Genomic DNA, 22,107 nt, shown 5'->3' on the forward strand with positions numbered 1-22,107 from the left:
ATTCAGTATCTCAGAAATTGTGAAAATTACTTAACACCAATACAAAAAAGTGATTTTTAGAAATGTTGGCCAACTGAAAAGTATGAAAGTGTAAAGTATGAGCAGCACTCAATACATAGTTGGGGCTCCTTTTGTCTGAATTACTGCAGCAATGCGGCGTGGCATGGAGTCGATCAGTCTGTGGCACTGCTCAGGTGTTATGAGAGTCCAGGTTGCTCTGTTAGTGGCCTTCAGCTCTTCTGCATTGTTGGGTCTGGCGTATCGCATCTTCCTCTTCACAATACCCCATTGATTTTCTAAAGGGTTAAGGTCAGGCGAGTTTGTTGGCCAGTTAAGAACAGGAATACCATGGTCCTTAAACCAGGTACTGGTAGCTTTGGCACTGTGTGCAGGTGCCAAGTCCTGTTGGAAAATGAAATCTGTATCTCCATAAGTTGGTCAGCAGCAGCAAGCATGAAGTGCTCTAAAACCTCCTGGTAGTAGGCTGCGTTGACCTTGGACCTCAAAAAACACGGTGGACCAACACCAGCAGATGACATGGCACCCCAAACCATCACTGACTGTGGAAACTTTACACTGGACTTCAAGCAACGTGGATTCTGTGCCTCTCCTCTCTTCCTCCAGACTCTGGGACCTTGATTTCCAAAGGAAATGCAAAATTTACTTTAATCAGAGAACATAACTCAGCAACAGTCCAGTCCTTTTTGTCTTTAGCCCAGGCGAGACGCTTCTGACGCTGTGTCTTGTTCAAGAGTGGCTTGACACAAGGAATGTGACAGCTGAAACCCATGTCTTGCATACGTCTGTGCGTGGTGGGTCTTGAAGCACTGATTCCAGCTGCAGTCCATTCTTTGTGAATCTCCCCCACATTTTTGAATGGGTTTTGTTTCACAATCTTCTCCAGGGTGCGGTTATCCCTATTGCTTGTACACTTTTTTTCTACCACATCTTTTCCTTCCCTTCGCCTCTATTAATGTGCTTGGACACAGAGCACTGTGAACAGCCAGCCTCTTTAGGTATGACATTTTGTGTCCTTGTGCAAGGTGTCAATGGTCGTCTTTTGGACATGATTGTGTTGCCTACAGAACTACACTGAGAGACCATTTGAAGGCCTTTGCAGGTGTTTTGGGTTAATTAGCTGATTGGAGTGTGGCACCAGGTGTCTTCAATATTGAACCTTTTCACAATATTCAAATTTTCTGAGATACTGAATTTGGGTTTTTCATTAGCTGTCAGTTATAATCATCAAAATTAAAAGAAATAAACACTTGAAATATATCAGTCTGTGTGGAATGAATGTATACATTATACAAGTTTCACTTTTTGAATGGAATTACTGAAATAAATCAACTTATTGATGATATTCTAATTTTATGACCAGCACCTGTATATTTAACTAAAATGATGGTGAAAGAGTCTTACACAAGTTTCTAAACTCTTAGGATTGTCGACAAGTTGTTTGAACAGTTTCTATCGGGAGTCATCGACTTAACACTAGAACTGCCAGGCCTTTTTTACCCTCTATAACCGCCAGAGCCGAACGCCGTTTGGCGTCATTAGCATACACATCATCCTTATTAGCATGGATATTGTTTTTGATGATATTCTAATTTTATGACCAGCACCTGTAATGTTAGATCTTACCTTTTAACTTTAGGGCTCTTTAGCAAAATCCTATTTGAATTGGCAACAGTTTTTTCTTGAGAGACGTTTTCTTGAGTTCTTCAACAATGACGAGAAAATAATTAAACTGTATAACTGTTTTTGGCTTTTTGACTTGGGGGTCATTAGGGTGAAGATATGTCTGGTCAGTTTTAAGAGAGGTGCGCAGATGTCAAGCTTTTAATTTTAAATATCCCAACGTTTTAAATTAACTAATCTATTATTTAAATGATCCCAGCGTTTTAAATGATCTCTTTGCCTAAAAAGGTTGTGAATATTGAAACGCATGAGGGAATCTCGGTCCAGTCGTCCATGAGGAAGCTAAATATCTCTACATAATAATTCACTTCTTTTGCGATGTCTCCATAAACAGGACATCCAACAATAACCGTTGCATTACACAATTTGGAAATCATACAACCGTATATGGAGATTCTAAGTTTCGTATCCTGACTTTTGGATGGGACTCTTATAGCTCTCAACAAAGATTTTTTTGTTGTTATTCTGTCTCTCACTGTTCAAATAAACCTACGATAAAAATTATAGAATGATAATTTTTTTTGTCAAGGGGCAAACTTACAAAATCAGCAGGGGATCACATTTTTTTCCCTTCACTGTATGTAAAATGCAACATACAATGTATGGGCCCACTGTTGAGGTAGCATCTGTTTAAAGATATGGATAATGTTACATCACCAAGAAGCCAGGGTCTATTTTTTTGTTTAGGAACTACCGCTGATCAAACCTGATCACTACACTTGCCACAGGATACTCTCACATCCTGGGAGGAAGACAGCACCCTTGAGATTTATGTATCTGCATCATACAATGTATGGGAACACTGTTGAGGTACAGATGTCGCTCGTTGTATTACAGCGTTTTCTTACTACGGTAAGATCAGGTAGATTGCACTATTCCAAACACTTCATTCTCGAATTTATTTTTCTAAATGACAGTACACACAATGTTCACAATGTTCTCCTAAAATTACAGGTTACAATGAATTTAAAAGCGAAATGTTTCTATTTGCAACTTCACCACTGATATTATTACGAAATGTTTTAATAAAGAAATACAACCATAACCCTAACCCTACACAGAAGTAAAGACTATTTGTTTAAACATTTGATTATTCTTAAGAAATAATAAAATATAACTATTTGTTACGATCACAGTTTTGAAGTAAAAAAACACATCTTATGACAGTTTGGCGAATAGGCTGTCAGATTTTACTCTTACTGTATTCAATAGACAAATGTGTCAGTCGCTTATTTGTTGCATCAACTCATTTGTTTTATCAAATCAGACAATATGGCTGTTAAAATTCCTGAATTCCAACCATATAGAATAGCTACAAAACATATTATTTAAATATCCATACTGTATAATAGCCGACATCTAAAAAGCTATAAAACACAAATTCTATGATCCAACAAATGCTTTTTTATTTAAATTAGTCAGCATAATGAGCTCTTCACAATCTTTGGGAACTGAGCATAAGGCGACATCAGAGACGTTGCTATGGTCTCATTGTCCTCTGGGTTCATTTTCTTAATCAATCCTCTTCCTCTTTTTAACGGCATGCCCTTATCGTGGCAAGTATATTGTACTGTCGCTAGCTAGACGCCAACCTTTATTCTAATAATCTGAATTACTATTTTTAAGTAGGCAAACAAATTCTAAAATAAACTCCTAATAAACTGCATACAAATCCGAATATGATATCGGACCAGTAAAAATTATTTTGATTGAGCATAAAAATTAAATAAAAAGCCAAAATCACAGCTTTCTGCACTATTGATATTGCGATTCCAGATTATTAGTAAAAAGGTTGGAATCTGGCAAGCGAACGGAACGATTATGTCAGTCTACACATCTTCAAGCACTCTTACAACACATCTTCCCCTACCTTTTGCTATTTGCAAAGACAATAAATGATTACAATTCAGTTGTCCAACTGTATGTCTCAAATCGGTCAATCAAACTATACAACACATTGTTCTGTTCATGCCTCTCACTTATCCTAATTTATTGAAAGTGGGTATTCTTAAAACATCCCAAATTTATTGAAAGTGAGTATTCTTTAAACATCCCGATTCTGTGATGGCAAAACGAAAGTAATAGCCACAACCCAATAAAGTAACAACATGCGTGGGTCGGGGAAACGATACTAGCTGTGCTGGTACTCTGAACATCAAATAAACAAGTCAGAAACATGAAGATGCGGCGTAGAGCCCACTGTGAAAGAATAGTGTGGAGTAGGGCTTGCTGTTAAGGAGAGGAAGACGATCGATTAAGAAAATGAACCCAGAGGACAATGAGATCGAGACTAGGGATGATTTGGTGCTGAAAGTAAATCAATTTCTGTTGTTTGGGAATATTTCAGGTTCCAGAGAGATTTCACAAACTAATGTAGGCCTAATATATAAAAAAACGCTGGATTTTTGCCGCTGCTCCGATTCTCCGGCCAATCTCCCGCTCCATTGTCCCCTCACTCGCGAACAAGACCCCAAGATACTTGAACTCCTTTACTTGGGGTAACGCCTCATTCCCCACCCGGAGGAGGCACTCCATCGGTTTCCTGCTGAGAACCATGGCCTCAGATTTAGAGGTACTAATCCTCATCCCAACCGCTTCACACTCGGCTGCGAAGGTCACAGACCGATGATGCCATCAGGACCACATCATCCGCAAAAAGCAGCGATGAGATCCCCAGCCCACCGAACTGCAATCTCTCCCCACCCCAACTACGCCTCGATATCCTGTCCATAAAAGTTACAAACAGGATTAGTGGCAGCCCTGGCGGAGGCCAACCCGCACCTGGAGTCCAACTTACTACTGAGAACCCGAACACAGCTCTCACTTTGGACGTACAGGGTTTGGATAGCCCTCAGAAGGGACCTCCTCACCCCACGCAATGTTGAAGAGGCGTGTCATCCAAGACATCCCTTCCACACCCAAAGCTTTCAACATTTCTGGACGGATCTCGTCAGTCCCCAGAGCTTTGCTACTGTAGAGTTGTTTGACTACCTCAGTGACTTCTGCCATGGAGATTGAAGATGCTTCCCCATCAGCCTCCAGCTCTGCTTCCACTATAGAGGGCGTGTTAGTGGGATTTAGGAGTTCCTCAAAGTGTTCCTTCCATCAACTAATTACCTCCTCAGTTGAGGTCAACAATGTCCCATCCTTACTGTACACAGCTTGTATAGTTCCCCATTTTCCCCTCCTGAGGTGGCGGACGGTTTACCAGAAACACCTTGGTGCCGACCAAAAGTCCTTCTCCATGGCTTCCCAAACTCCTTCCACACCTGCTGTTTTACCTCTTTCACAGCAGAGGTCGCAGCCCTTCGGGTCTGTCAGTATACTGCAACCGTCTCCGGAGTCCTCTGGGATAACATATCCCGGAAGGCCTCCATCTTCAGTCGGACGGCTTCCCTGACCACCAGTGTCCACCAGGGTGTTCAAGGGTTATCGCCCCTTGATGCACCTAAGACCTTTAGACCACAGCTCCCCACCGCAGCTTTGCAATGGAGGCTTTGAACATCGACCACTCAGGTTCAATGCCCCCAACCTCCACAGGGATGCCAGAAAAGCTCAGCCGGAGGTGTGAGTTGAAGATCTTTCGGATGGGGGACTCCTCGAGACGTTCCCAGTTCACCTGCACTACCCGTTTGGGTTTTCCCGGGCTGTCCAGAGTCTTCCCCCACCCCCTGACCCAACTCACCACCAGATGGTGATCGGTTGACAGCTCCGCCCCTCTCTTTACCCAAGTGTCCAAAACATGTGGTCTCGGGTCCGATGACACGATCATAAAATCAATCATCGACCTTCGGCCTAGGGTGCTCTAGTACCACGTACACTTATGAGCATCCCTATGTTCGAACATGGTGTTCGTTATAGATAATCCATGAATAGCACAGAACTCTAACAACAAACGACCATTCGAGTTCAGATCAGGGAGGCTGTTCCTCCCTATAACGCCTCTCCAGGTGTCTCCATCATTGCCCACGTGTGCGTTGATGTCCCCCAGCAGAATGATGCCCCATACAGGACTCCATTCAGGGTCTCCAAGAAGGCCAAATATTCCCGAACTGCTGTTCGGGGCATATGCACAAACAGCAGTCAGAGATCCCCCCCCATAACCCGTAGGCGTAGAGAGGCGACCCTCTCATCCACTAGGGTAAACTCCAACATAGCGGCACTCAGCCGGGGACTTGTGAGTAATTATTACAATTGTACCCCTAATATGTTCACCCGGCACAGCCAGAAGAGGACTGGTCACCCCTCTGAGCCTGGGTCCTCTCTAGGTTTCTTCCTACATATTGGCATTCTTAAGGAGTTTTTTCTAGCCACTGAAATTCAATACTACTGTTGTTTGCTCCTTGGGATTTAAGGCCAGGTGTTTTGTAAAAGCACATTTTGACTGCTGATGTAAAAAGGGCTTCATAAATAAATGTGATTGATTGATTGACGGGCAACAGCTCAGGTGGACATTCCTGCAGTCAGCTTGCCAATTGCACGCTCCCTCAAAACTTGCGACAGCTGTGGCATTGTGCTATGTGATGGAACTGCTCATTTTAGAGTTGACTTTTATTGTGGCCAGCCTAAGGCACACCTGTGTAATAATCATGCTGTCTAATAAGCATCTTGATATGCCACACCTGTGAGGTAGATTGATTATCTCAGCAAAGGAGAAGTGATCACTAACACAGATTAGACATATGTGAACAATATTTGAGAGAAATAGGCCTTTTGTGTACATAGATTAAGTCTTAGATCTTTGAGTTCAGCTCATGATAAATGGGGGCAAAAACAAAAGTGTTGCATTTATAATTTTGTTCAGTGTAAAAAACTAAACAAATTCAACTGCAAACCAGGAGAACCCTACCTCTTATTTATTTGGGACTCTCAGAAAATGAACCATCAGTAACACATGCCCTTGCATTGCTACATCTCAAGAAACCCTACACCCTCTCCTCCGAGAGAAGGAAGTCCCAGAATCACCTGCTCTACCCCCTCCCTCCCTAACCAGCCATAACCCCCTGGAATTACCTTCTCTACCCCTCCGTCCCTAAACAAACACGAAACCCCATAAAAAAACAACTGTTACCACCCGGTCATAATGGTTTTACAGAATTTAGAAGGATCACCGGCAGAGTCATAGCATTAAGAGAATATCTAGATTTTGTCTTTTTTATTCCTCTGGGCCATTTATATCTCAGTTGCCTAAAAAACTGCCAATCAGCTGTTTCATCAGTTTTCCTTGCCAAGGCCCATGCTTGATTCTTTTGTAGGAAGAGGCTTTTCAAATCAGGGAGTCATGGATTAGTTCAATTTTTTACCCTAAGTTTGTTTAGGGGGTTGTGTTTAGCAGCATTGGAGGTAAAAATTGAAGAGAAGAGGGAGAACGCTAACACTGGGTCCATTATGTATTTTGTGATGTTATCAGTCCCAGAGAAATAATTTCCATTGATGTAGGAAAGCTGTGAAATTGTCAACATATTGTATATACAATGAACAACAATAACCCTTAAGCCAGGCATGCAGCTGGGGTATACAACTGAAATTATTATCTGTAAAGCCTGGAGTCAGGAGTGGACCTGAGATAATGCATTGTTTACTCAACTGAAATAGACTATGAATCAATGATTTAAAGTCCTCTTTGAGTCACTCAGATGCTGAAATTTAAGATCATTTTGCTGAGACAGACGGGTGTTCATTAATGCGTAGCGGTAACATACAGTCAATGTCCAGGACCCAGGCATCCAGGTAACATATGGTCTCTGCTTTCCTCATAGAAAAATTTTTGATCATGGATGAGCCCACAGTCTTTTTGGGGCTCTCTTCTTCCTTTAGGGACTCTTCCAGCACCTGGTAGCTGTTTCTCAGATGTATGGCGTCACTCCATTGTCATTTTCTTCCCAGCGTTTTTGGTTTCTGTACAGTAATCCATGGTCCCTGAGGCGGAGCAGAGGGCGTGGAGCAATCCAAGGCGGTCCAAAAACTGCATCTTCACAGGATTAAAAATAATGTAGAGAAAAATTGAAAATAATATAAAAAATAAAATAAACAACGGTACTTGTTGCCTCGATACCTATCGTGTAAGCACGATTATGGCTAGCCGATGCTTGGTAGAACGCTAGGAAGCATCCGTATTAGGAAGGTTACTACAGCGCTTGCATAGCAAGCCAGTTTGGTACATACCGAAGAACGTTGTGGAGGACATCTTTTCAAAATAAGTAAAATTTTAAGAATATTATTAAAACAAACATAAAACAACATTAAAACATTAAAACTGAAATAATAAAAGGCTTTGCAGAAGGCAGCTACTGTAGCAGAAGAGCTTATGCGTAATGTGATTGACATGCATGAAAGCAGGGAGCAACGATAGGAAACTCAAGCAAGAACATACATTTTCTTCAGGAAATGTAACTTTGTTTACCACAGTATTACTTTATGTTTGTGATCCAGTTTCCCCCCAAAGACCAGAGAATCTGACCTGCAGTACTGAGGACCTGAGAGCTATTACCTGCACCTGGACGCCTGGTAGACCTGCTAACCTGTTTAGATTTTACAGACGTACACACACACTCTATATAGAGTGAGTCCACACAAATATACATTTTTACCATAGCCATGGGGGAAAGTGTACACCCACACACACTAACTCTCAGCTTCTCTCTGTGTGCATCAAGTTGGTGACACAATGGAAGCATGATGATAACACTCAGCTACATTTTCCTCTATTGTGTTTGTACAGGAACTCAAGTCAGCGTCCTATCAAATGTGGTGAGTCATCCTGCAGGTTACAAGCTGTCCCAGGCTTAGAGCATTACCAGGTATCAGTGGTGGTCAGAAATCAGCTTGGAGAGGAAAGACAGAGATATAGCTTCAACATCACTGACAGAGGTGAGGACAGAAGTGACGCCATACACCCAATAATGGTGAAAAAAGGCCTGTGGATTACATTGCACATATAAAACCTTTAGTGTGGTAACATTTACTTCAACAGTGCTATCTATATTCTATTGATCTGTAGTCTATAGATAGTATCTATAGTTTATAGTCTATCTATAGTTTTTGCTGTGCTCTGCAGTGTTCCCTGTTCCAGTGGATGTGAGAGTGAGTCCAGGGGTGGACAAAGCCGACGTGTCGTGGGTTTTGAGGGGGAACCTGTCTGGGTTGGGTATTTTCTGCCAGGTCACGGCAGACCAGGTAAAGTCTAGGAGACAGGCATGCAAGGCTAATGCAGCAGACCCACCGAGAGCATTAATGGTAAGAAAATTTTTGTATGGTAATAGACATCTTTCCTGTTGTTAAATGCTTTGCTATGGTAGCACTAATGAATTTACCACAGGTGTTTCATTGTGAGTGGGTATCTATCGATTGCCATTCTCTTATCTACTGTGGCTTTGTTAGCGTCAAGTGGGCCATGGAGGTTTGGACAACCAATATAATGTCAGCCTGGACAATCTTTTGCCAAACACCCACTATGCCACCAGGGTGTGCTGTTCTGGGAAAGAGAACCAAGAGGGAAAGTGGACGCAACCCATGCTTTTTACTACATGTGAGTCTTGTCATAGTTGAGTGGTCAAGCTGGGTCATTGGTGGGTTCTTATCGCTTTTCCTGCTCCTCTATGCAGATCCGCTAGTGACACTGGATGTATGGAGAAGGATTGTAGAGCTTTCCCATGATCGGCGCAAAGTCACTTTGCTCTGGACCTCGGTGAGGCCTCATTCCTGGAAAATATTATGGAGAGGAGACAAGGAAAGAAAGCCAATTCAAACTTACTTTATTGAGTGTTAAACCTTTTACATATTGCTAATCAAATCTATGTTGGCATTTGTGAAAGTTTTGGCCCAGCACATGGAAAACTCTTTGTTTCTCCTCAGCAAATCAGTGGCTCTGCATCTACTGTAAGAATCCAGTACTACCAGGTACTCTGGAGCCAGAATGGGGGCCAGTGGATCCAACAAAGGGTCAGGGAGCAGACACAGACAGAGATAGCCATTGGCCCAGGGCAGTGTGACATCATCATCCAGGCTGTCATTAGAACTGGCTCCTCCCTCCCTGCCCATATCACCATACCTCCGGTAGAGAGAGATGGTCAGTTAACAGCAGGTCAGTTATTAACTCCTGTTAAAAACTAATTTCAACATTTCAGTTAATTTGAATGTGTACAGACACCTATTTAACATTTCAAAATATCAATATGTTGAACTTTTCATTTTATTTGTCATTACACAGTTACAGTGTTACTGGCAATGAAATGCTTGTATTTAAAATTAGTAGATAAGGAATGTTTAAACTGGTTCGGACATAGAGCAGTTCTTGTGGAATTCAGTTCTGCAGATTCTCTTTAATCCAGGTTCTCATCGGATTGTCATGCTCATGGCAGGAAGTGCCGATGGAGGGTTTCACCTCTTATGGGAAGAGCAAGAAGATGTCACTTGTGGGTACACTGTGGAGTGGTGTGCACTGGGAAACGGAGTACCCTGCAACCTGCAATGGAGAAGGGTGCCAGTGGGAAAGACATGGGTGTCCTTGCGAGCAGGTATAACACAATATATTTGTCACACACCACCATTACCCTTGATTGGAACAGTTTGAATTAAGCTGCTGTGTAGTGATATTGTAATTACAATAAACAATGATACATAAGGATTTAAGAAAGAAAGACGTTTCAAAGTATTTCACTATTTTTGCAGGCTATTTTAAACCAGGGCGAAGGTACAACTTTGATATATATGGCTGCACTGACGAAGGAGACAAGCTACTGGCGATCTGCACCGGCTACTCTCAGGAACTCAGTTAGTGAATTATGCTGGGATTGTAGTGTGAGAAGTAAAGGTTGGGATGTGAAAGCTGCAGATAATGTCTCTCTCCCCTATGTAAACACTCTCATTTGTCTTCCTTCCTCTCTCCACCTACAGGACCTGACCAGTCTCCCAAGCTGATAGAGCCCATTATAATGTCTTCCACTTCTGTCACACTGGATTGGGATTACGATGAAAATAATCCCTCTAACCCAGGGTTCATCACTGGTTACTTGGTAACAGTGCACAAGGTGTCATCAACTGGTCATGCACATAGTGGGTGTTATCAAATGTTTATTAAAATACAAATATCCAATTATACAGTGGATATAAAATGTCTACACACCCCTGTGAAAATGCCAGGTTTTTGTGATGTAAAAGATAAAGATAAAAGAAAGATAAATCATGTCAGAACTTTTTCCACTCATCGCTGTTTGCGATGCACAAATCAAACAAAAGCAATTGAAATAAATCAACACAATGAATGCTTCAAGTGGTTTCCCCAAATTCAACTGAAAAGGCAACTTATAATGACTTGCCCAGTCTCAAAACTATTCAACCCCTTCATGGCAAGTATCTTAAGTACTTAGTAGAGCACCCTTTTGCTGTTATGACCTGCTGCAAACGAGATGCATAGCCAGACACCAACTTCTGGCAGCGTTCCCTGAGGAATATTAGCCCATTCCTCATGAGCAATGGCCTCCAGTTCAGTAATATTATTGGGTTTGTGTGCTACAACTATGGGCTGAAAAATGTGCCACCAGAAACTGAATTTGAATTATTTATATTTGAATTTGAATTGCTAAACTTGAATAATTGCATTGAAAAACTGAATTTGAATCACATAATTTGAAATTGTATTGTTTAATTTGAATAATTGCATTGAAAAACTGAATCTGAATTTTATAATTTGAAATTGAATTTATTCGTTTGGATCCGAAGTCCAATAAAATGTGATCCTCACTGAAAATTAAACTCTCGATATATCTTCACATTCACTTCTCACAATTCAGATTCAGTTCTCAAATTCAATTTCAAGTTACTGAGACAGACATCCGGGTAGTTGGAGGATGAAGGAAGAGCAATCGAGCGCAGATCGATAGATAGCGTTCATTGGCGCATAGGACTCCTCTTGGGCAAATCAGCACATACGTTTTGGAGCATAGTACATGAAACAAGGAAGAAGCTCTTGCTTTGCCAGTGGCCGGCCTTGACCCAGAACGCCCAGACTGGTGTGACCACCATGGATTCGGCTGGGACAAATACGGTAATTACAATTTAACATATCTACGATCTTTTGTTTAATTGTCGTTAATGTTATAGCTGTTTTGTAGAAACGTTTCGTTTAGTCCGCGAGCATACACAAATCATGTTTACAATTACATTAGACGACTAGCTAGCACCATTGTTCTATATTTATGACTAGCACGATAGCATTGTTTCAGCTCATATTTTAGCAACGCAGCAAGGAGCGCTGGAGCTAGTCTACAAACAGCAGTGCTTACAATAACATTTTTTTCAAAAAAAAGTTTTACTGTCAGTGAATAGCACAGAGTGAAAGTCAATGATTTCTTTATATCTAGTGACTGTGATCATGTCGTTAGCTCAGATAAGTACCGGTTAACTTAGAAGATCTAGAAATAGAAGGCATCGTGCTAGCTAACTTGCCAGTCCCACCTGTGACTTAAAACAACCCAGCTGTTCTTTTGGAGATACATTTTTGACCAACTTATGCTGTGATCTGCACAAAGTTGAGCAAGGTGAAACTTAACGTTATAGTGATTATGGGCATGATCCAACCAGTTACAAATTAGTTTTTACTGTTAACATGGTATAGGAAACCTATCTGGCAATATTGTTACATTCATAACTAGTTGGCTTGTAGTCACATAACAAATATAATTGGTTTGCTACTATTCCTTAATTTTGGTGGTTCCTCATCCATCGCCTCCATCACATTTGATATCAACTCCATAGCAATCAGTGATGATTGAATCTGTTTATGATAAAGCAATTACATTTCTTTGCAATGAAAACCTACTACTTTCAACCTTTACCACTTCTAGATTATGTTACCAGCTACCTCTCTGTAGCTCACATCTCCTATTTGGAATATTATTAGTCCCACAATAAATATTAATAATAATATCCTACTATTAATGTATGAAATGATGTCATCTAATACATAGTATGTCAGTGATATCCGAAAAGAATAGCTACAGCTGATGAAATGGGTTGCATTACTAGATGATGTATGTTAACAATTCATTAATACTATCTTCTGTTGGTTTTAGGGAATCCAAATGGAGAATTTTGATTGGGAGAGCTCAGGGCTCTCTCATAACTCTGCCAACACAGGTGTTACCGTGCCAGAAATGGAATGTCCATTGAAGACCCGAGAACTCTACGCCTTGCCATTGATCCCCTTTCTCATTCAAATAGTTTTGGAAAATATATTTATTTGACCACACTCGCACATGCCTTGTACCTATTTCACCATCATTGACAGTCATGCCTGTGCCAATCAGAGGATTAAAGGCTTTTAATAATTCATGATTGCTTAAGTCCAGTCTAGGACCCCATGTATCCAGGCACCTTTTAGTCCACCAAATTTTTTTAATCGGACTTCTGTCTCGCTGAAACAACCACAGGGAAGTGGGAAAGAACATATTGAAGGACATCTTCTCTGACAAACATTGTAATGGTGCGATGCACATATGGAAATGCTTTTTGTGGTGTAACATTCAATGTGGCTAACAATGATTTATGATCTAAAATATCAAATCAATTAGCCATGCACACTGGGTCATTTAATACACCCATGAACAGTGAATTGGGTTAACAGATACGAACTGGATTTGACAAAAAATGAAATAAAAGACTGCACAAATATCTTATCTATTACTATTTGAGTCTGAATGTACAGGTGCTGGTCATAAAATTAGTATATCATCAAAAAGTTATTTTTTCCAGTAATTCCATTCAAAAAGTGAACCTTGTATAATGTATACATTCATTCCACACAGACTGATATATTTCATGTATTTCTTTTAATTTTGATGATTATAACCGACAACTAATGAAAATCACAAATTCAGTATCTCAGAAAATTAGAATATTAATTAAGACATAAGAGTATGAACATGAAAAGTATGAGCATGTACAGCACTCAATACTTAGTTGGGGCTCCTTTTGCCTGAATTACTGCAGCAATGTGGCGTGGCATGGAGTCGATCCGTCTGTGGCACTGCTCAGGTGTTATGAGAGCCCAGGTTGCTCTGATAGTGGCCTTCAGCTCTTCTGCATTGTTGGGTCTGGCGTATCACATCTTCCTCTTCACAATACCCAATAGATTTTCTATAGGGTTAAGGTCAGGCGAGTTTGCTGGCCAATTAAGAACAGGGATACCATAGTCCTTAAACCAGGTACTGGTAGCTTATGCACTGTGTGTAGATGCCAAGTCCTGTTGGAAAATGAAATCTGCATCTCCATAAAGTTGGTCAGCAGCAGGAAGCATGAAGTGCTCTAAAACCTCCTGGTAGATGGCTGCGTTGACCTTGGACCTCAGAAAACACAGTGGACCAACACCAGCAGATGACATAGCACCCCAAACTATCACTGACTGTGGAAACTTTACACTGGACTTCAAGCAACGTGGATTCTGTGCCTCTCCTCTCTTCTTCCAGACTCTGGGACCTTGATTTCCAAAGGAAATGCAAAATTTACTTTAATCAGAGAACATAACTTTGGACTACTCAGCAGCAGTCCAGTCCTCTCCCAGGCGAGACGCTTCTGACGCTGTGTCTTGTTCAAGAGTGGCTTGACGCAGGGAATGCGACAGCAGAAACCCATGTCTTGCATATGTTTGCGTGGTGGTTCTTGAAGCACTGACTCCAGCTGCACTCCACTCTTTGTGAATCTCCCCCACATTTTTGAATGGGTTTTGTTTCACAATCCTCTCCAGGGTGCGATTATCCCTATTGCTTGTACACTTTTTTCTACCACATCTTTTCCTTCCCTTTGCCTCTATTAATGTGCTTGGACACAGCTCTGTGAACAGCCAGCCTCTTTAGCAATGAACTTTTGTGTCTTGCCCTCCTTGTGCAAGGTGTCAATGGTCATCTTTTGGACAGCTGTCAAGTCAGCAGTCTTCCCTATGATAGTCTAGTTATGTAGACTACACAGAGAGACCATTTAAAGGTCTTTGCAGGTGTTTTGAGTTAATTAGCTGATTAGAGTGTGGCACCAGGTGTCTTCAATATTGAACCTTTTCACAATATTCTAATTTTCTGAGATACTGAATTTGTGATTTTCATTAGTTGTCGGTTATAATCATCAAAATTAAAAGAAATATATGAAATATATCAGTCTGTGTGGAATGAATGTATACATTATACAAGGTTCACTTTTTGAATGAATAAACACTTGAAATATAAGTCTGTGTGGAATGAATGTATACATTATACAAGTTCCACATTTTGAATGGAATTACTGAAATAAATCAACTTTTTGATAATATTCTAATTTTATGACCAGCCCTGTATATGCATATTTGAAACATTTCACTTAAACCTGATGAAATGCCTGCCCTAGATGGAAGGCCTCTGTCATCACTTGTTTGAACTCAGTAGAAGTTTGCATATGCTTAACAGGTAGGTGGATTGTATTACAACATGCAGCGACTGTTGGGTAGCAAACTGTATGTGAACCATACAGGATGTCACAGGTGTGGTTGAACTGCACAAAGACTGAAGTTTCTCTTCTGGTAAGACAGGAATGTGGCCCTGTCCTGTGAGCCACTGGAGAAACGTACTGGGGGACAGGTGACCTGGATAGCCTACTGTGTCACCCGCCTCTGGATGTTCACCTTTTCAGAGATAGAAAGCAAACAATCATGTTGAATATTTGGTTTACCTTTACCAGCACAGAGGTACATAAGTACTCACAATGATAATGAAATCTACATGGAAACTTAAATATTACCAAATAAAAAATTACAAAGTGGGATGTTTTCCATATTCCAAAGAAAATGTATTGCAAAAAGTTATTGAAGTAAATGGCTAGCTATATCAATATAAAACAAAATATTAATACAACAGGCACTATATAGACCACAATACCATATGCACTATTACATTTAATATAAACATGACTGTTTTTACACTAAGTTGACAAAATATGATGTTATTATATAGTGGCAAGCACGGTTTTCTAGCTACTAGCCCTTACTGTAGCGCTAGCTAGATAATGCTCACAACAAAATAATGAAAGCACTACTGGATTGCTAGTTTTAAAAACCATCCCTTTTTACTTTCCCTGCAAATACGGAGAACAGCCAGCTTTCTTTCGAAGAGTAAATGTGCTATTTTTGTGTTCAAGTCAACCGGAATTAGCTATGCATTCAAGTAAAATGAATAGGGCTAGTGCTATGGTGTAATTGCCCTGAAGTTTATGGCCTTACATTATGCTAGCACCTGCCAAACACAGCGACCTGACACGCTTACTACTCTCCCTCCCTCTCAGTAAGCAGTACCCTGACGGTGTCAATGACAATCACAAGGAGTAGTTAAACAATCACGCTGAAGACATGACCAGTCTACTTGGCGGCGGCTAGCACTAGTTACGTTTGCAACAACATTTTCACCGAAAGAAGAGGCAAACGTTTAGAAATAATAAACACCAGGCAAAGATGTTGTTATCAGAGCTAGTAGGCTACCATAAAAACCCGGGATATTAGCTACTGTGTTTGCAACGTCGAGAGAAATTTAATTTCCCCTGTTTCTACAAAACAGATATATCATTAACGACAGTTAAACAAAAGATCGTAGATATGTTAAATTGTAATTACCGTATTTGTCCCAGCCGAATCCATGGTGGTCACACCAGTCTGGGCGTTCTGGGTCAAGGCCGGCCACTGGCAAGGCAAGAGCTTCTTCCTTGTTTCATGTACTATGCTCCAAAACGTATGTGCTGATTTGCGCAAGAGGAGTCCTATGCGCCAATGAACGCTATCTATCGATCTGCGCTCGATTGCTCTTCCTTCATCCTCCAACTACCCGGATGTCTGTCTCAGTAACTTGAAATTGAATTTGAGAACTGAATCTGAATTGTGAGAAGTGAATGTGAAGATATATAGAGAGTTTAATTTTCAGTGAGGATCACATTTTATTGGACTTCGGAAATCAAACGAATAAATTCAATTTCAAATTATAAAATTCAGATTCAGTTTTTCAATGCAATTATTCAAATTAAACAATACAATTTCAAATTATGTGATTCAAATTCAGTTTTTCAATGCAATTATTCAAGTTTAGCAATTCAAATTCAAATATAAATAATTCAAATTCAGTTTCTGGTGGCACATATTTCAGCCCATATGCAACAGTCTTCTTCAAATCCCACCAGAGATTTTCTGTGGGGTCCAAGTCAGGTGACTGTGATGACCATTGTAGAATCTTTCAGGACTTCTTCTGCAACCAAGCCTTGGTGGAATTTGAGGTATGCATGGGATCATTGTCCTTGTTGGAACGTCCAATGATTCCCAAGCTTCAGCTTCCTCACAGAAGGCATGACATTTTCTCCTAGGATTTCCTGAAAGTTCAATTAATCCATCAGGCCTTCTACACACTGCAGGTTTCCAGTGCCAGAAGATGCAAAGCAGCCCCAGAGCATCACTGAGCCACCACCATGCTTAACTGTGAGCAGTGTTCTTTTCAGCGTATGCTTCATTCTTCTTCCTCCAGACATACTGCGGATCCATCGAGCTGAAAAGTTCCAGTTTTGTTCCATCGCTCCACAGAACAGAATCCCAAAACAATCCCGCTATCTTTTTGTATCCTGTTCCTTGTTTGTGAAGGGCGATGATCGCTATCTTTTTGTATCCTGTTCCTTGTTTGTGAAGGGCGATGATCTCTTAACTTTTTGAACCATTCTTTTTACTTGAAGCCCTTGATTAGTTGCATCTGGTGTGCTTGAGACAACACCTGTTTTGCATATTTGTTCTGTTGTGCTGTTGAGGGATTCCATTCAGGGGGTTGAGACTGGGGAAGTCTTTATAAGTTGCATTTTCAGTTTAATTTAGGGAAACCACTTGAAGCATTCACTGTGTTGAGCTATTTCAATTGCTTTCCTTTGATTTGTTCATTGCAAACAGCTGAACGTCTGTACATTTTGACAGTAAACCTGATTTGCAATGGGGGTTGAATAATTTTGATTACAACTGTAATAGATTTAACTTCAACAGGATCTGTGATATACGTTGTATGTTTCAGCAGTAAGTGCTGCTTGCATATAAATGACATCCCCATAATCCAAAATGGATAAGATAATAGCCTGGACTATTTATTTTCTATTATCAAAAGACTCACAAAGATTATTTGAATCAGACACATGAAATGTATTTTGTTTTCTTAGCATTTAGCACAAATTAAAGATCTGAGAGTGCTTTCTGTAGTACTTCAAAGTCAATTTGCAATGGCTTGATTCATAGAAGGCGCGGTGAAATACAATATTGTATCATCAGCATAAAAAGGAATCTTACAGAGTTTTAGGTCTCTCTGAGATGGTTGAAGATTGCGTCAAATTTTCCTTATAATCATCCACAGCAACCAACCTTTTAACCTTTTAACTTCCAACCAGGAAGTCAAGGCTGTCATGCTTCTTGTTGACAATCTAAAATAGTTTTGCAGGCACCCAACCCACCTGAGGAAGTTGCTAGAGCACTGTGAGATGAGGACATCCCTGATGACGATGCCTCCCTGCTCCCCGGGCAATGCACGTCAACATGTATCAACCATGGGGCTTTCCAGTCACTTGTCAGATTTTTGCACAGTCAAGGCTTTAAAATAGGCTGGTAGATAACGTAATGTTACGAAAGAGTACCTAAGTAGGAGACAACCAGGAGGCCAAAAATCGATGTATTTTTTCTTCCACTCACAATCAATTCTTGATAATGGTTTTGCCTCGTTCCAACTCCCAGCAACAAGGCAAGGCCACAATCAAGAGAATAGAATTTCGGGACATTTGTTTTCCGATACACATGACAGTATGTTCCTCTGACACTTTCATGTATCTAGGTCCATTTAACAAGACAGTGGCAGACCCTCACAATAAATCCCTTACCATAGTGGGACTGCAGGATAACCAGGAATACACATTCCACCTGAGTGCACTCACCAAGGTTGGACCAGGACCACGAACCACTGTAACTGTCAGGACCCAGCAAATTCATAAGTCCAACACTGCCTGGACTTTAGGTAAGGTGACACTAGGTCAGTTTTGAAATGACCCGAATTAGCTGATGCGCTGTCTTGATTTTTTTAAATCTGTATTTTAGTTCAAGTCATTCTAAACCCAGTAGAACTGACATTATTTTACAGTATTTTATGCTGTGTCTTGTGACAGACTCAACTCTCCTGGCAACTCCTCTGTTTCTACTGTTGGGGCTCTTCATACTCCTGTGGCCATTCTGCAAAAAGTGAGATGCTTAATAATTCAACATTATTGTTTTATTTATTATATTTAAAAAGGTAAGTATGATTTCAAACCCAATCCCATTTTCAGCAACAACCTGGAAGCACTTAGGGTTAACTCCAGAGATGGAGCCTCAGTCTTGTGGTCTCAACGTGGTCTTGGTCTGGGTCTCCAGGGTTTGAGTCTTGGTCTGTGTCTTGGTCTCCAGTGTTGCGGTCTTGGTCTTGGTCATCTCTGTATAACGAGATCGATTTTTCATATAGGCTAGCTTCACTTTGCGCACCTGTAGTACTGTATTCACCCGTTTTCTATCATGTGTTGTTGAACTGCATGTGAACTGGCACCAAACAGGTCTGCAGCCGCCTGCAACCTTTGATGTCTGCAGGTAAATCATAGCAAGCTAGCTACCTAATACACACCTCATTATCTTAAGTGGTCATGATTGCTTCAGTTATAATTCTGACATAACTTATTACAGTACAGACTGCTTTAATATTATATTCATATATATTACCAAGCTAAAGTCTTAGCTAGGCTTGGTAGCTACACTAGCTAATTTGGCCAACGTTAACATTGTGATGTGATTGACACAAAACAGTACATGAAAATACTGTTTCCAGATTTGACCAGTGGGGATTTCTTTAAGACTGCAAGGGAAGCTCGGCTTCCCCTATAATGTCCAAAAAAATAATGGTCAAATATGTACTATTGTGTAAACATTTTATTGACTAAAAATGCGTTAAAACACGTTCATCTCTAAAACTAGTTAGTTCAGAATCAGCTACAGGTCGGCTGACTCAATTTTCTTCTCATACAATCCCACAGCGTCACAGTGCATTTCCCTGTTGAAGCCGAGCGTCCATTGACTTCAATTGACTTTTTTCTGTCAAACTGCATCTCCTTTTGACTGACAGCGGTCTGTGCTATAAGAAGTCACTGAAGCTATTTCGTGCTCAGTTCCATCGCAGATTTCTCAAGTGTATTCGAAAGACAAACTGCTGCAATATTTCTTGATATTTGTTTGGCGAAATTGCTAGCCGATTTGCATCATACATTTCAAACAATTATAAGCTACACCACAATCCTTGTTTCATTTTTACAAAGTTTAATATTTTTTAGATAGTTCATTCATTTATTCATATACAGTAGAAAGGCTAGACTAGTGTCTTACGCGGGTGAAACTGCGCACGATGGCAGACAGTGCTAATATTGTCGGCCTGAATTTGGCGATTTTAGAGAAGCCATTAATAAGCAGAATAAAATTATATTTAAAAAAATTTTTTTTATATATATGGTTCTGTTACAAAATTGTATTTTATATAAATGTTATAGTCTGGGATCCAAAAGATCCCAAAGACCCCGAGTGTCACTACCAATGAACACCATCAGAGGGTTAAAATGTAGGCCGAAAATGAGCTTCCCCTCTTTGAAAGACCAGCAGCCGCCACTGGATTTGACAAGTACACACAGCCATTGATGTCAATGCTATGGGTATCTAGAACAAACCTGAGTTAATGTTAGCCATCTAGTTAAGTACCTAGCCAGTTAGCTAACATCTTTGTAAACTAATTTCAACCTAATAATTTCTGTTATAAACACTAAAGTAATTTCATCTAGTAACGTAGGTTTACTTCTATAAAACAATACTATTTTGTGGCCTACAAACAAAAAAACATTTATTTCCTCATTGTTTTATGTTTGAGAAACATTGAACAGTCTATCACATCACACATCCCTGGTTTAAAAACCCAATCAGTTGTTTCTCCCGGATACTCTTTTTGCTTTATCACACATGAGATTAAATAGACACAAACTCTACATACATATCCTTTTGCTAAACAGACACTACTTTTGTTCATTCATAAACCACATAGTCCTAGCGTAGGGGTGTCCAAACCATTCCATGTGGGCTGTGTGTCTGCGGGTTTTTGGTTTTTCCTATAAATCGGTTCCCAGTTCACACCTAAACAACCAGGTGAGGGTAGAAATTAACCAATTATTAACCTAATTAGGCAATCAAGTACAAGGAGAGAAAGAAAATCTGCAGAAACACAGCCCTCCGTGGAATAGTTTGGACACCCCTGTTCTAGTGCATACATCTCACTTTGTCCTGTTTCATGTGAGTATGTATCGCTGTGGTGTTTTGTTTGCTGCTGTCAAGTCAATTGTTCGCTGTTTAGTCCCTGTTTAACCTGTGTGTTTTGTTTGTACATGGGAAAAGGGGATTTTTAGCGAGTCGCCTTTGAACATACACAACCCGTAAGACAGTCTAAAAACTCTAGTTAGAACTGAGGACCACCTACTGCATTTTTGTGTAGATAAGTAGTGAGTTAAGCGTTCTTGAGGTAGGCAAGTTCAGTTTAGGGGTTTATGAATTTTTGTTTCATTCCTTCGGTCCAGCTCAGCTCCTTTCCCCAAACCGTTTACCGTGTGGTCATAATAAACCTTTTACAGTGTCTCACAGAAGTGAGTACACCCCTCACATGTTTGTAAATATTTGATTATACATTTTCATGTGACAACACTGAAGAAATTACACTTTGCCACAATGTAAAGTAGCGAGTGTACAGCTTGTATAACAGTGTAAATTTGCTGTCCCCTCAAAAGAACACAACACACAGCCATTAATGTCTAAACCACTGGCAACAAAAGTGAGTACACCCCTGTCCAAAAATGTCCAAATTGGGCCCAAAGTGTCAATATTTTGTGTGGCCACCATTATTTTCCAGCACTGCCTAAACCTTCTTGGGCATGGAGTTCACCAGAGCTTCACAGGTTGCCACTGGAGTCCTCTTCCACTGATGATATCACAGAGCTGGTGGATGTTAGAGACCTCGCGCTCCTCCACCTTCCGTTTGAGGATGCCCCACAGATGCTCAATAGGGTTTAGGTCTGGAGAAATGCTTGGCCAGTCCATCACCTTTACCCTCAGCTTCTTAAGCAAGGCAGTGGTCGTCTTGGAGGTGTGTTTGGGGTCGTTATCATGTTGGAATACTGCCCTGCAGCCTCCGGAGGGGATCATGCTCTGCTTCAGTACGTCACAGCACGTTGGCATTCATGGTACCCTCAATGCACTGTAGCTCCCATTCAGCCCCAGACTATGACACTCCCACCACCATGCTTGACTGTAGGCAAGATACACTTGTCTTTGTACTC

General features: G+C 40.7%; 1 protein-coding gene across 1 annotated transcript in view; it reads left to right on the forward strand.

The window, feature by feature from the left end:
- The window catches only part of osmr (oncostatin M receptor), a 53,912-nt gene that overhangs the window by 26,027 nt on the left and 5,778 nt on the right, over positions 1-22,107 (forward strand). Inside the window, exons 5-15 of the mRNA XM_013132485.3 lie at positions 8,134-8,263; positions 8,423-8,571; positions 8,759-8,937; positions 9,082-9,229; positions 9,306-9,388; positions 9,556-9,784; positions 10,032-10,217; positions 10,372-10,473; positions 10,597-10,755; positions 18,555-18,734; positions 18,883-18,955. Coding sequence (XP_012987939.3) covers positions 8,134-8,263; positions 8,423-8,571; positions 8,759-8,937; positions 9,082-9,229; positions 9,306-9,388; positions 9,556-9,784; positions 10,032-10,217; positions 10,372-10,473; positions 10,597-10,755; positions 18,555-18,734; positions 18,883-18,955 — 1,618 coding nt within the window. The remainder of the gene's footprint in view (positions 1-8,133; positions 8,264-8,422; positions 8,572-8,758; positions 8,938-9,081; positions 9,230-9,305; positions 9,389-9,555; positions 9,785-10,031; positions 10,218-10,371; positions 10,474-10,596; positions 10,756-18,554; positions 18,735-18,882; positions 18,956-22,107) is intronic.

Source organism: Esox lucius, chromosome 7, assembly GCF_011004845.1.
Source record: "Esox lucius isolate fEsoLuc1 chromosome 7, fEsoLuc1.pri, whole genome shotgun sequence".
NCBI classification, from domain to species: Eukaryota; Metazoa; Chordata; class Actinopteri; order Esociformes; family Esocidae; genus Esox; species Esox lucius.